The 15,624-nt window shown below is 33.8% G+C and overlaps 1 protein-coding gene across 7 annotated transcripts in view; it reads right to left on the minus strand.

The window, feature by feature from the left end:
• Positions 1 to 15,624, minus strand: part of Tbck (TBC1 domain containing kinase) — a 242,881-nt gene that overhangs the window by 92,924 nt on the left and 134,333 nt on the right. For 6 of the 7 annotated variants that reach the window (XM_048813691.1, XM_015484618.2, XM_048813689.1 and 3 more), the window contains one exon: positions 8,495 to 8,667. The exons of the other annotated variant lie outside the window; for it this stretch is intronic. In XM_048813691.1, the coding sequence (XP_048669648.1) occupies positions 8,495 to 8,667 (173 nt within the window). The remainder of the gene's footprint in view (positions 1 to 8,494; positions 8,668 to 15,624) is intronic. 7 annotated transcript variants of the gene reach the window in all.

Raw genomic sequence — 15,624 nt, forward strand, 5'->3', positions numbered from 1 at the left:
GAGGTGGGGAGGGGGGAGGGTGGAGGATGGGAAAGGCAGCGGAGCACAACAGACACTAGGATGGCAATTTGTAAATCAATGGATGTGAAACTGATGTGATTCTGCTATCTGTGTATGGGGTGAGGGGGGGAGTTCATAACCCACTTGAATCAAAGTGTGGAATATGATATGTCAAGAAATTTGTAATGTTTTGAACAACCCACAATAAAAAAAATTAAAAAAAAAAAAAAAAAAAAAAAAAAGAAAATAGGAATTATCGTACTTTCTCTAATGGTTTGTGTGAGGATTAAGTGACATATCTACATTAATCAAGTATATTTTCTGGTAGACACCAAATTATTCAGTAGTTATTAATTCTCTTGTACTTTTACTCAAAATCTCAAACTCCCAATTTCATTTAAATTTTTATGCTTATTCTTCTCCCCCTCATCATATGCCATAATAATTCCTTAAAAAATAAGGCCAATGGCTTTCTAATTTATGTTATTGTGTAATAAAGGGGTACAATTTTGAATTTGAAAACTGTAAGCTCTTATTTAAAACTGCTGCATTTCCAAGTTTCAAGCTATCATATAGGTCATCTAGAATAACCCTTAGCTGACAAGTGAGTTTTCACACCAAAATCAACTATATGGTAATAATGTCTTCTGATGGACTCTTACTAGTGTTTCAAAACTTATTTCTCCTGGAGAGGCCTATTCTGCTTTTGGGAAACTATAATGCAAATGTTTATTTACTAGGTTCTTATTCTTATTTCTCAGTAAGTTTTTTTTTTTTTGAAATTTATTGTAATCTTACTTCTGTGTATTCATGGAGGTGTTTTCCTCTTTATCATCCAGATTTCTGGAAGAAGAGATCGTAACAGCTAAAATTTCTTTGTATGAAATGAAGAACTGAGCCATATTAATAAGTGTATTTAACAAATATAATTTGTGATAGAAAATGTGAAAACATGGATGTATTCACACATTAAAAAACATGAAAAATCAGAATATAAAGAGGTAAAAAGTGTGAATTATTGCAAAACACCTAATTAGAAAAAAATTACCCATAAAATCTATTGATTAACATACATTAAATAAAATTGGAAGGAAGGAAAGATGGAGGATTAGAGGCTCTGTGGCTTGGGATTTAAGCAGCAGAAATCCTGCTTGTCAGTGAGGTAGGTGACAAGGACAACTCACTGAAATTCCATATTGGATAGTAAGATAATTGTAGAGAAACAGAAATTCAGGTGCTCTGAAGAGAGGACAAGAAAGAGCATATTGGAGCCAGGCCTTTGGTGCCAGTGGAAAGGTAACACAGGGAGAAAAAGAAATACAGTGACCAAATGTGGCACGTGAGAACCTATGGAACAGAGAAACAGTCTGAACTTAGCTGAACCAGAGACTGTGCAGTGAACTGGTGTTTGACAAGTGCTCTATTTCTAGGCTGGCTAATAGAGAGCTGAGAAGGGGAGGCACCTTGAAGTGGCCATGTTGGATGAGTGCTTGCTGCTGTGGGACCCTGAAAAATCATAGCAGGTGTTGTCATTCTGTCCCAGCAAGTCCCTGATGTATGGCCTAGAGTCTGACTGGTGGGACACAAATGAAGTGGGCACACAGAAGATTGTGTACAGAGTGATTCAGGTTAGGGAATAGAGGGGAGTGTGACTTGCTTTTGCTTTGGGTCCTGGTGGCTCACAGGACCAGTCAATGAGGATCCAAAAGCTGAACAGGTAGGCATGATTGTTCTTGAAGGCCAGTCCTGGGAAGAGCACATTCACGGGCAGTGGCGTGAGCAAGAACATAAAGTGTTAGTTATTCTGCCATAGGAGTGGAGTTCTTGGGAGGCTCCTGACATTCAGATGCCCACCAGAGATCAGCATCTGCTTTGCCCTAGGGTGTGTTGATCTAACCTCTCTGGAGCATATACCACCCAACAAAGTTCCAAAGGTCTGATTAAAGCTAAACCCCAACTGCTGGAACTTCCCATTTACTCTGCACCAGCCCTGCCCTAAGAGTGCATTGATCTAGTCTGCTTGGATAAACTCCAATGGTCAGTACTTCTGATTATATCATACCATAAACTGGTAAGAAGGGACGCTGAAAGCTATTACAACCAGCTTTGTTTCTAGGCCACTCTTGCACAAAGCTTGGTGAACAACACAAAGAGGATGGATTTAATTGCTGCCAGCCCTTGCTCTCTCTAAGGGAAACATAGTCAAAAAAGAAACAGAAAGGAGGGCAATCTGGCATAGGGAGTGAATATCCATCCCTGCTGACAGTTTTGCTACAGGGAAGACAATTCCTTCATTTTTTAATTAGATATTTTTCTTTTAATCTTATTTATTTATTTAGTGTATCTCTGTGTGTGTGTGTGTGTGTGTGTGTGTGTTCCTGCCACTCAGACTGGCTAATGGAGATATATCTAAAACTATATAGATATAGATATTTTAACCCATTTGTTGTTTTGTTTTGTCTTTGGAGGGTTGGGTTGTTTGATTTTGTTTGAGTTTTGTTTGTTTTCATTTCCCTTTTTATGCTTTCTCCTTTCTTCTCCTTCTAATAGCTAAATTCTCTTAATCTCTTTTTTTAATGTTATCTCCTCTTTATTTATAACTGTCACTGGCTACCTCTCTGCTTTTCCTTTGTATATGTTTTGAATATTTAAAACAATTTTTTACCTTCCTACCTCAGTTTTTCCTCTAATTAATATACCAACAACATAGCACTTTTAAAAAAGAGATAACTACACAAAAGGACCACCTCATAAAAAAAAAGTGTAATCCATCTCAACAGATGTACAAGTATAAGAGTTCTGAAAACATGAAGCAACAGGCAAACAAGTCTCTCTCCCAAATTTATAATCTTCCCCCAAAGAAGTCACAGATATTGAAGGGGATAAAACTTCCAGGAAAGACTGCAAAAGGTTGATAAATAAAAGACACAATAAATTCAATAAAAATTCCGATGAAAGGATCATTAACAGATTAGATTGTATAGAAAACTGAACTTCAGGACTCAAAGACAGGATATATGAACTTGAACACTTGGTAAGAAATAAAGAAGGAGGAGGAAAAAAAAAAGGACAATGATCAGAATACACAAGAACTCTGAGACAACACTGAGAGACCAAACTTAAGTCACTGGGATTAAAGAGGGCATACATATATAGGACAATGGCATTTAGAACCTTTTATAATAAGAATAGCAGAAAATTTTTTTAAGTCTGAGGAATGAGATGGATATCCACATAAAAGTTGCATACAGACCCTGAAATTGACTAAATAAAAACGAAATGAAACAAAACCAAAAAAACCTCTCTAAGACACATGATAATCAAAATGACTAACAGAGAATAAGAATAATCAAACAATAAAAACTACAAGATGAACAGCATCAGGTAACATTTAGAGGTAAACTAATAAGACAACTTGTGAGTTCTCAGATCATATTCTGAAATTCAAGAAAGCTTGAAATGAGATAACTGAAGCTCTGAACAAAAACAATTATCAACCAAAAGCTATCTTTCTGAATTAAAGAAGAAATAATAGCTTTCCAAGAAAAGGATAAATTAAAAGAATATATGACTACTAAGTTAGCACTATAGAAAATACCTCAAGGAATATCACACAGAGAAAAATTCAAAAACAAATCCCAGAGCTCCCAAATAGATGAAGCTCACTAGAAGAGGAGTTAAATAAATGAAAATTAAAACCAAATTAAATAATGAAACAAACCAAAAAGATAGGAAATAATAACTCTAAATGTAAAGAGTCTCAAATCTCCAATTAAAAGACATAGATTGGCAAAGTGAATTAAACAACAACAACAACAACAAACAAGACTCAATTACATGCTTTTTACAACTCACCTTAAGGTAAAGACATCCAATAGACTGAAAATAACAAAATTGAAAAAGATATTTCATTCAAATGGAGTCTAAAAATAAGCAGGAGTAGCTATTCTCATGCTGAACAACAACAAGATTTCAAGCAAAAATTAATCAGAAGAGATAACGAAGGTTACTACATAGTAGTAAAGGGAATAATACCACAAGAAGCTGTAATTACATTACATATATATGCCCAAAATGTTGGGTGTATGTAAGTACATAAAACACAGTTCTTCAGGTTAAGTCTCGGATTAACACTGTTTGCAACACCCACCTCTCACCAATAGACAGGTCATACAGACATAAAACCAATAAAGATGCTTCTGACCTAAATATTACTATAAATCAAATAAATTTAATAGACATCTATAGAATATTTCATCCAACAACAGTCAAATTCATTTTCTTCTCAGAAGCTCATAGAACCATTTCCCAAACAGACCATGTTTTAGGTCACTAAGTAAGTCTTAGCAAATTCAAAAAAACTGATAAAATCCTTTGCATCTTATCAAATCATATGGAATAAAATTAGAAATTGATAACAAGAAAAATCATAGAAACTATATAAACATGTGGAAATTGAATAATAATACTCTTTTGAAAGAAGTGGATTATAGGAGAAATGAGAAATAAAAAAAATTCCTAAATCAATCAAGAATAGTGATACACAATACTAGAGCTTAAACTATACTACAGAGCAAAAGTAAACAAAAATGGCATAGTATTGGTACCAAAATAGACTTGTAGACCAATGATACAGTATAGAAGACACAGAGACAAGCCCACATAAATACAGTTATCTCATACTAGACAAAGGTGCCAAAAACATACAATGGAGAAAAGACAGCCTCTTTAACAAATGGTGCTAAGAAAACTGGAAAGCCATAGGTAGCAAAAGATAACTAAACACTAAACCCGATTATATCTCACCATACACAAAACTCAACTCAAAGTGGATCAAGGACTTAGGAAATAGACCAGAGACTCTGGGCCTAATAGAGGAAAAAATAGGCTCAAATCTTTATCATGTTGAATTAGCCCCCCCCCCCTTTTTTTTTTTAACAAGAATCAATAAATGAGATGGTTTCAAGGTGGAAAACTTCTTCTCAGCAAAACAAATAATCAATGAGGTGAATACAAAGCCTACAGAATGGGGGCAAATTTTTACCACATGCACAACGAATAGAGTAATAATCTCCAGGATATATAAAGAACTCAAAAAACACTAAAAAAAAAAAAAAAAAAAGAAATAACTCAATCAATAAACAGGCTAAGGAACCGAACAGACACTTCTCAGAAGAAGATATATGATCAATCAACAAATACTTAAAAAAATGTTCAACATCTCTAGCAATAGAGAATACAAATCAAAACTACTCTAAAATTTCATCTCACTCCAGTCAGAATGGCAGTTATCAAGAATACAAGCAACATTAAGTGATGGTGAGATGTGGGGGAAAAGGCACACTCATAAATTGCAGGTGGGACTACAAATTGGTGCAACCAATATGGAAAGCAGTACGGAGATTCCTTAAAAACTTGGAATGGAATATCATTTGACAGAGCTATCCCGCTCCTCAGTTTATACCCAAAGGATTTAAAATCACCATACTACAGTGACGCAGCCACATCAATGTTTACTGCATATAATATATAATATATATTCCAATAAATTGGGAAATCTAAGATATTCACAAATTTCTAGAAACATATTACCCACCCAAAGTGAACCAAGAGAATCAGAAAACCTAAACAACCAATATCAAGTAATGAGACTGAAGCAGTAATAATAAACTTTCTAACAACGAAAAGCCTACAACCAGATAGCCTCTTCAAATTATTTCATGAATAGAAATTCAAGAACACTCCCAAATTTGTTCTACAAAGCCAGTATCACCCTGATAGCAAAACCAGATAAATATACATCAAGGAAAGTAAACTATAGACCAAGATCTCTGATGAACATAGATGCAAAAAATCCTTAATAAAATAGTAGCTATTCAAAAATACATTATGAAGATTATACATCATGACCAAGCTGGATTCATCCCAGGAATACAAGGTTGGTTGAACATATACAAATTGATAAATAAGATATATGACATAATTTAGAATTAAGGGCAAAGATCACATGATCATCTCAATACATGCAGAAAATCCTTTAACAAAATATGGCTTCCATTAAAAATACTTCCGTTAAAAATACTGAATAGCTGGAGTGGTGGCTCAGTGGTAGAGTGCACACCTAGCATGCACGAGGCACTGGGTTCGAACCTCAGCACCACATAAAAACAAACTAATGTATCCACCTAAAACTAAAGATACATAAATAAATAAATATTTTTAAAAAATACTGAATAAACTAGAGATGGAAGAAATGATACCTTAACATCATAAAGGTTATAGATAACAAACCCCATGCCCAAATCACAGTGAATGGGGAAAAACTAAAAGCTTTCCTCTGAAATCTGGAGAAGACCAGAGTGTCCACTCTTACCACTCCTACTCAATATAGTTCTTAAAACTCTAGTCAGAGTAATCAGGCAAGAGATGGAAATTTAAGGATTACAAATAGGAGAAGAACTGAAAATATCTGTCTGCTGATGACATGATACTATACTTAGAAGACCCCTCCCCCCAAAACACTTCTAATAAGTAACAAATTTAGCAAATTATAATGACAAAAGATCAATATATGAAAATCAATAGCTTTCTTATATTCCAATGATGCATCTGCTGAGAAAGAAATCAGAAAAATAATTCCATTCACAATAGCCACCCCCACCATAAAATAATTCTAAAAGGCCTCTATAATGACAATTATAGAACACTGAAGAAAGAAATTGAAGATGACCTTGGAAGATGGAAGGATTTCCATATTCTTGGATAGACAGATATAATATTGTCAAAATGGCCATATTATAAAAGCAATCTATAGTTTCAATGCAATCCCCATGAAAATTTCAATGACATTTTTCATAAACAGAACTAGAAAAATTGTTCAAGAATTCATATGGGAGAAAAAAAGACAGAATAGCCCAAACAATCCTGAGTAGTAAGAGTGAGATTAGAGGCATCAAAACACTTGATCTCAAATTATACTACAAAGTTGTAGTAATAAAATAGCATGTATTGGCATAAAAACAGATATTCCTCCTCCAGTTAGGACGACAATCATCAAGAACATAAATAATGACAATTGCTGGTAAGGAAGTAGAGTAAAAGGTATATAATGTTAGTGGGACTACAAATCAGCACAACTACTTTGAAAGCAGTAAGACTAGGAATGGAACCACCTTATTACTCAGCTATTGTCCCCAAGAATCAAAATCAACATACTGTAGAGATACATGCATACCAAGTTTATAACAGCAGCATTCACAGTAGCCAAATTATGTAACTAGCCTAGGTGCCTGTCAAGAGATGAATGAATAAAGAAAATGTGGTTTACATATACAATGGAGAGTCAATCAGCTATAAAGTATGTAATTATGTCATTTGTGGATAAATAGATGAAACTGGAAAACATCATGTTTAAGCCAGACTCAGAAAGTCAAATGTTTTCACTCCTATAGGGATGTTTCAGGGGTAGAGGTAGGGGAAGGCATCAAAAAAAGGGGACAATCTCAAGAAAAGAGAAGGCCAGAAACAGAGGAAAGGGATCCAGAGAGAAGGAGGACAGGAGGATATAGGGAAGTGCTGAGGAATGAAATCTACCAAATTGTGCTACCAAGATACAAACACACTAGTGATTCCTGCATATGTATATACATGTACATATATATGTATGTGTGTATATTTATATAGACACAGACTGTGTAATTATTATGTACTAATTAAAGTAAAAGTAATAATAGAAAGGAGATTCAGTAGACTAGAACAAGAAGATCAGGTGAAGGAAGGAGGGGAGGGAATGGGAAGGTACTGGGAAATGAGACTGATAAAATTATGGTACATACATGTACAAACATGCCATAATAAATCCCACTATTATGTATAATTATAGTATACCAATAAAAATAAAAATAAATTTAAAAAAATTGGAAAGTGTTTATTATTAGAATATAAAATTTTACGTTAAAGTCTACTCTATTAAGTATATTAAAGGATCATAAAACAATATATGTAATTGAAATTTGATTTTATGGAAATAATTAATATATTGTGGTAATAGAACATTTGGAACATATGAATAATTATAACTGAAAGCTACATTCATCATATTTATAAATTGTGTTTTATAAGAAGGACAATATAGAAAAACCTGAAAAACAGTTTTTCAAAATGTTATCTCTTTTATCAACCAACAAATAAATTCCTATTAACAATTCTTCCTTTGCTTCTGGTATCTCTTATTACACATAAACTTGATGCATACACAGATACTGTGATTGCATAGAAAATAAAATATGAAATAATGTGTAAAATAAGTTTCTTAACTGTAATGTCTAAATAGAGATTTTTTTGAAATATCTGTGTGAATGCAATCATATATTAGAAAATAGCTCCATTAAAAAGGATATAAATAACAATATTAAGAGCAATAATAATACCAGGATATATTACTTTTGCATACATCTTCTTTTAGAGTTTGTAATTTCAATCTGCAAATACATACCAGATCTGTTTTTGGAGGCTCTACACATTCAGCTGAAAAATATGGTGAACTTCTGACTCCACTGCTGTCAGAAGTTGGTTTTGGAGGTTGAGCATGCTGTCTATAAGTAGCACTTTTAGGCGTCCAACAAAATAGGTTGATTGATTCTCGTACACAGCGTTCAATGTCAATTTCTAGACAGAAAATTAAAGAGCAAACAGAATTTGGATAGGTTTGTGAATATAAAAAAACTACATGTTTCCTAAATGTATATATGTGAATATAGCTAAGCAGATAACTAATTAGAAAAGGTGCTAGTAAAAAATATAGATATTAACCAACATATCAATTCCTGGAATGGTAGACATATTTGGTGGTACTGTATGTATATGTAAATGTATGTATATAGGCATGTTTTATGAGAGTGTTTTATTGATTTACCTACATATATACATGTATGTTTGTATATTTTGGTATATTATTTAAGTAACATAAAACATGTCTTCTTATGATCCATTTACTCTGACAATGATTTTACCTTTGAAAGTAAAATAGAGAAGAAGGGGCTTGGTATTTGGGATAAGGCAGACAAAAGACTCAGATGTTGATTCACCACAGTTTCTACTGAAGTGTACTGAAAGCTTCATTGCCATATATTAAATAAGATATAAAATAATCAAGGCAAAATTTATCAAAATTTCAAGTCAGATATTTTCCTTTTTTATACTTTCCTGAATTTAGTGCAGAAAGGTTGAAATGCATATGATTTAAATTATTTCAAAAAAGAAACATTTTCTCAAAAGATTTTCTGATCTCAAATTTGAAATTTAGGTCCCTTTGATATAGAGACAATATAACATAGAAACATGCAGAGATAATATGTATATTACAACTTCAAATTATTGTGTTTTTATTGAAACCACAGCACAGCTCCATTCCTGAGGAATTAATCATTCCTGTGTTTGTATAGAAATATGTGTAGGAAAAGTGGATACTTCACAGAAAGATAGAAGTGCAAGAAGTTGACTGAGATGAAGGAATTTAGCATGAGTTAGTTTTTCACTCTATGTATTCCTAAAACAAGCAAATGTTTCCCAAGTATTTTATTTTATTTTTTGAGGTTAATGTGAATGGGGTAGTTTTCCTAATTTCTCTTTCAGAAGATTCATAACTGATTCATAGAAATGCATTTGATTTATGGGTATTGGTTTTATGTCCTGCTACTTCAGCAAATAATGATAAGTTTGAGTTCTTTTCCTATCCATATCCCTTTAATTTCTTTTGTCTGTCTAATTGCTCTGGCTAGAGTTTCAAGGATTAAGTTCAATAGAAGTGGTGAAAGAGGGCATCCCTGTCTTGATCCAGTTTTTAGAGGGAATGCTTCCAATTTTTCTCCATTTAGAATGATGTTGGCCTTGGGTTTAAGACAGATAGCTTTTACAATGTTGAGGTACATTCCTACTATCCCTAGTTTTTTCTAGTGTTTTGAACATAAAAGGATGCTGTATTTTGTCAAATACTTTCTCTGCATCAATTGATAAATCATATAATTCTTATCTTTTAAGTGTATTGGTGTGATGAATTTATTTATTGATTTCCATATGCTGAACCAACCTCAAAACTCTGGAATGAACACCACTTGATCATGGTGCACTACAGAACACTAAAGAAAGAAATTGAAGAAGACCTTAGAAGATGAAAAGATTTTGCATGCTCTTAGATAGGCAAAATTAATATTGTCAAAATGGTCATATTACCCAAAGTGCTATACAGATTCAATGTGATTCCACTTAAAATCCCAACATCCTTCCTTATAGAAATAGAAAAAGCAGTAATGAAATTCATTTGGAAAAATAAGAGACCCAGATTAGCCAAAGCAATCCTTAGCAAGAAGAGTGAAGCAGGAGGCATCACATTATCAGACCTGAAACTACCCTACAAAGCTATAATAACAAAAACAGCATGGTATTGGCACCAAAATAGACTTATAGACCAATGGTACAGCATAGAAGACACAGAGACAAACCCACATAAATACAGTTATCTCATACAAGACAAAGGTGCCAAAAACATACAATGGAGAAAAGGTAGTCTCTTCAACAAATGGTGCTGGGAAAACTGGAAAGCCATATGCAGCAAAATAAAACTAAACCTTATATCTCACCATGCACAAAACTCAACTCAAAGTGGATCAAGGACTTAGGAATTAGACCAGAGACTCCGGGCCTAATAGAGAAAAAAGTAGGCCCAAATCTTCATCACGTTGGATTAGGCCCTGACTTCTTCAACAAGACTCCTAAAGCACAAGAAATAAAATCAAGAATCAATAAATGGGATGGATTCAAACTAAAAAGCTTCTTCTCGGCAAAAGAAACAATCAATGATTTCAAGAGAGAGCCTACATTTTGGGACCATATTTTTGCTACACGCATGTCAAATAGAGCACTAATTTCCAAGATATATAAAGAACTCAAAAAATTTAACACCAAAAAAAAGAAAAAAGAAAAAACCCAAAAAACAAAATACCCACAAACAATACAATCAATAAATGGAATAAGGAGCTGAACAGACACTTCGCAGAAGATATACAATCGATCAACAAATATATGAGAAAATGTTCAACATCTCTAGTAATTAGAGAAATGCAAATAAAAGCTAAGATTTCATCTCACACAGTCAGAATGCCTGTTATCAAGAATACAAACAACAATAAGTATTGGTAAGGACTGGGGTTAAAGGCACACTCATACACTGCTGGTAGGACTGCAATTGGTATAACCAATCTGGGAAGCAGTATAGAGATTCCTTAGGAATTAGAATGGAACCACCATTTGACTCAGCTATCCCACTCCTTGGTCTATAGTCAAAGAACTTAAAATCAGCATACTATAGTAACACAGCCACATCAATGTTTATAGCAGCTCAATTCACAATAGCTAAACTGTGCAATCAACCTAGATGCCATTCAATAGATGAATGGATAAAGAAACTGTGGTATATAAACACATGGGATATTACTCCACATTAAAATAGAATAAAATTATGGCATTTGCAGGTGAATGGACGGAGTTAGAGAATATCATGCTAAGCCAATCCCAAGAAACCAAAGGCCAAATGTTCTCTCTGATAAGTGGATGCTGATCCATAATGAGGCAAGGCATGGGAAAAGTGGAGGAACTGTGATTGGGCAAAGGGAAGAGAGGAGAGGGGGCATGGGGGCAGAAAAGATGGTGGAATGAGATGGAATGAGATGGACATCCTTACCCTAGGTACATGTATGACTGCATGTACGACTGCACATATCGTGCGACGCTACATCACATACAGAGAAATGCAATTTTGTGTTCCAATTGTATACAATGAATCAAAATGCATTCTGCTGTCATATATACCTATTAGAATAAATTAATTTTAAATAAACCAAGCAAATGGCATATATACTTATTTCTTCTGCAAAATTCCAAGTGTGTCAGCTCAGAAAGGCAATGGAAATAACTATGTTTAAAATTGCAAAGGGACAAGTTTCCTATTTCTGTTTTTGAAATAAAAGCCTTGTAAGGGAAAAAGGAAATAGGCACTTAGTATACATGGAGGGTGCTGTGTGTAGGGCTTAATCTTGGTTGTCACTGTGACTGGATTGAGGGATGCCTAGAACAATGGTAAGTCACACTTCTGTTTGAGGCCGAGTTGGAGGAAGTTGGGTCACTGGGGACAGGATCTCTGAGGGTATATTAGAATCCTGGTTCCTTTCTTCCACTCTCTTTTGTGTCTCAGTTGCCATGAAGTACCTTGCCACATGCCCAAGGGCAAGAGGGCTTAGTGACCATGAAGCTGTGAGCCAAAATAAATCTTTACTCTTTATTTATCTCAGCTATTTTGTCAGAGCAACAAGAAGACTGATATAGAACACTAGTCATGCATTTAGTTATTTGCCATCATAAGGTAGAGAACCTTTAGCAAAGGGAAGGGAAAAATGACTCTGAGCATCTACTATGCAATAAGCTTTGTGTATTTTTCATTTAGTTTGTTTAATTCTTTCAATGATGCCTAAAGATGGGTATTGTAATCTTTCTACCATTTTTATTGAAGATGAAAAAGCTAAGAAAACATAGGGAAACAGACTTATTTTGTGTTCTACTATGGGTGGAATGTCTGAAGTTACTGAGGGGTTATAGGCATATTTTGTTATTTCCCAATTCATTTAGATTTGGAATATGACCAGCACGTCTGAAAAGATCAGTTACTCAATTAAGCATTCCTATATCTGCTATTAAGTGATTTCTGCCAATCTCACAGCTGTTTCTACTAATGGCTACACAAAGAGGTCAGATTTCATCATTCTACATGCTATTTCTATCAAAAAATTCTACAAAACAGTTAAAACAAGATTTGAAATTTGAGTGTATTATATGAGCAATGGCTAACACAGTGAAGTGTATTTTTTTTAAAAAGCTCTATAACATAATTAACCTGATATTCCACAAGGAAAAGGATACAAACACCAACCAGAAGAAAAATATAAAAATCAAAGTTATTTTTCTCTACTCTGCTTAAGAAGAAACAGATATACTCAATTTATTTTAGAAAACTCTCAATTAAAATAGTTACTATAAAAATTTATTAGCTGAAGAGAAAAAGCTCTTAGTCATCTAAATTTGTCTTTTTGCTCTGCTTAATCCTAAAAGAATTTCAGTTCATAGATTTTGCATCTGCAGTATTCAAATCAGTTTGACCCATCTGTCTACCGAGCAAAATGTTGAAATCAAGTCAATGGTCCAGATCATTTTCCATTTCCCAATGGAAAATGCCAATTTGTATCTCATTCCAAAATATCCTACTAACACCATAAACAGTTTACAGTAAATCTTGAAAATTTACTGGGGAAGTTTTAATTCCACCCTGATGGTCAGTACTGGCATATACCATATTCTCCATTCACCTGGCCCAAGTTACCTCTCCATTCCCAAATCCTTCCAAAGTACTTTGTCATAATCTAAATATAGCAAAAATATTTTGTGAACTGTATATTGCAGTTGCAATTATTCTTACCTCTCTTCTGATACTACTATTTTCTCTCCTACATCATAATTATTTGTATAGCACATAGTGAATAAAGCATGTACCCTAATTACAGTTCCTCAGGTTTGAACCAAAGATACTTTGAGATTCTAAGTGAAATAACTTATCTAAATTGGTTTCTTGATCCTTCTTCATAACTACTGTGTCTCTCAGAAACACTGAATTATGTTCAGCATGATAAAAACATCTCAGGTTTACCTTTGGGCAAAGGTAGGTTAAAAAAAAAAAAACACATTTCAATTGAAACCTTCTTTTTATACTTTAACAGCTGCTGAGTTGCTTCCTAGATCTATTGATTAGTTGTTTTAGTGGCACTTCTTTTTACTATTATCCAGTTCTGTTCAGCTCTCCTCTACATATGATCCGTATTTCTGTGAGGAGGATTAAAAATTAAAAAAATATTTTCTTTCTTGATTTATTTCATCATTTTGATGGATCATATTTTCTAGTAGTATACAAGAAAGAGTGCATAGGAGGAAACTTATTTGTAAACTTTGCATGTCTTTTATATCTTTATCCTGCCTTTGAATGATGGTTTGGCTATGCATAGTATCTAGAATTGAGTATTTTGAAATGAAATAAAAAAAATGTTCTGTTTCTTAAAAAACTTCCTGATCGTTCATACTTGTAATATCTTTTTATATTTACCTTTTTGAGGATATTCCTTTTTTCAGATTGGATGTTTTGTACATATGAGCTGGGTTTGGTAACTGAGCGTTCATTAAAGGGGAAAGTGGGGAGTAGTTATTTTGTTAGAGAACCCTTAAGTAAGCTATTTCTCTTTCAGGGGAAATACAGTTTCTCTAGGAAATTCTTTCATATTCTCAATTACCTATTGACATCCTTCTGGGAATTGACTATGTTGTTAGGGAGTGGGGCAGTAGTTGGGGTTATACCTATATACAGTCACTTAACTCCTCTCTTATCCTTCTTGACTCTCAGTTTGAAGACTCTCTAATTCCATCATGTGAAGGACAATCTATCCATACTTGATAATGTTTTACTGAAGTAAATAAAGACTGTCTTTTTCTATACCAACTTTCCTTCCATTTTTGTATTTCCTTTTGTGTTGGGAAATGTCACAGTTGCTGTGGACAATGTAAGATACAACTCAGAGTAAGATAGAGATACATTCAGTTTGGTGTAATGGCAGATATCTACGTTTGAAATAACTTACGAGTACTGACAATGATTTTCTTTGTCACCAAACTGAAGCCTAGCTCCTTAGCAACTTAATTTTAAATTTGGCCTATACAGCCTTGACAAAAAATTAACAGTTTACAATAGCTTAAGACCACATCCCTAGGACAACACTAGCCTTTCTTAAAGTGCTTGCCTGTGAGAACACAAGGATGCCAAAAGAATTTACTGTTAGTTCCAATTGGCACCTGAAGAAAGAGGCCCTGTCTTCCTGTATCCAATGGGAAGGTAGGAGCCTAATAAGCATGAATTAGCAAACCCTATGGATTTCACATGAATCAACCTACATGCGCCCTGTTTTGTAATTTCGTTTTTATCTAACTCCATTAAGCTGCTGCTTATTCAGTTCATTCTGCCTTTAAACACTCAATTACTTCTGTATAATCCAAAAGTGAGTTCAGATCTCACTGGACTATTTCTCTTATTCTCACTACTTTATCTAGTATCTGCCTTTATTTATCTTTAACATTTTAGTTAAGTTATTGCCAACTCTAGAAATGGTTTCTGGTAGTAATTTCACTACCCTCTATGCAGGTACAGGGGATACAATGCAAAATGAATGTGTTCCAACACTGGAAACTAATGGGTAGCATAGGACAAACATGGTTGAAATGTACACAGCCCAAAATCAGACTATGAAAAATTCTTCCACATACTAAACATACAAAACAGTAAATCAAGAATTTGACTTTTTTGAGTACCTTTGTCAAAGGAGAAGTATTTTCCTTTCAGAAATATATTTAATAATGCCACATATATAGTTAAAATACACTAATAACACTTTCTCCTTTTTTTGATAGGAATTTAACAAAATACATTTGTGTGTTTATAGGAAGCAAACCTGAAGCACCACAATAAATACAACTGTGTAA

Source organism: Marmota marmota, unplaced genomic scaffold (assembly GCF_001458135.2).
Source record: "Marmota marmota marmota unplaced genomic scaffold, marMar, whole genome shotgun sequence".
Classification (NCBI taxonomy): domain Eukaryota; kingdom Metazoa; phylum Chordata; class Mammalia; order Rodentia; family Sciuridae; genus Marmota; species Marmota marmota.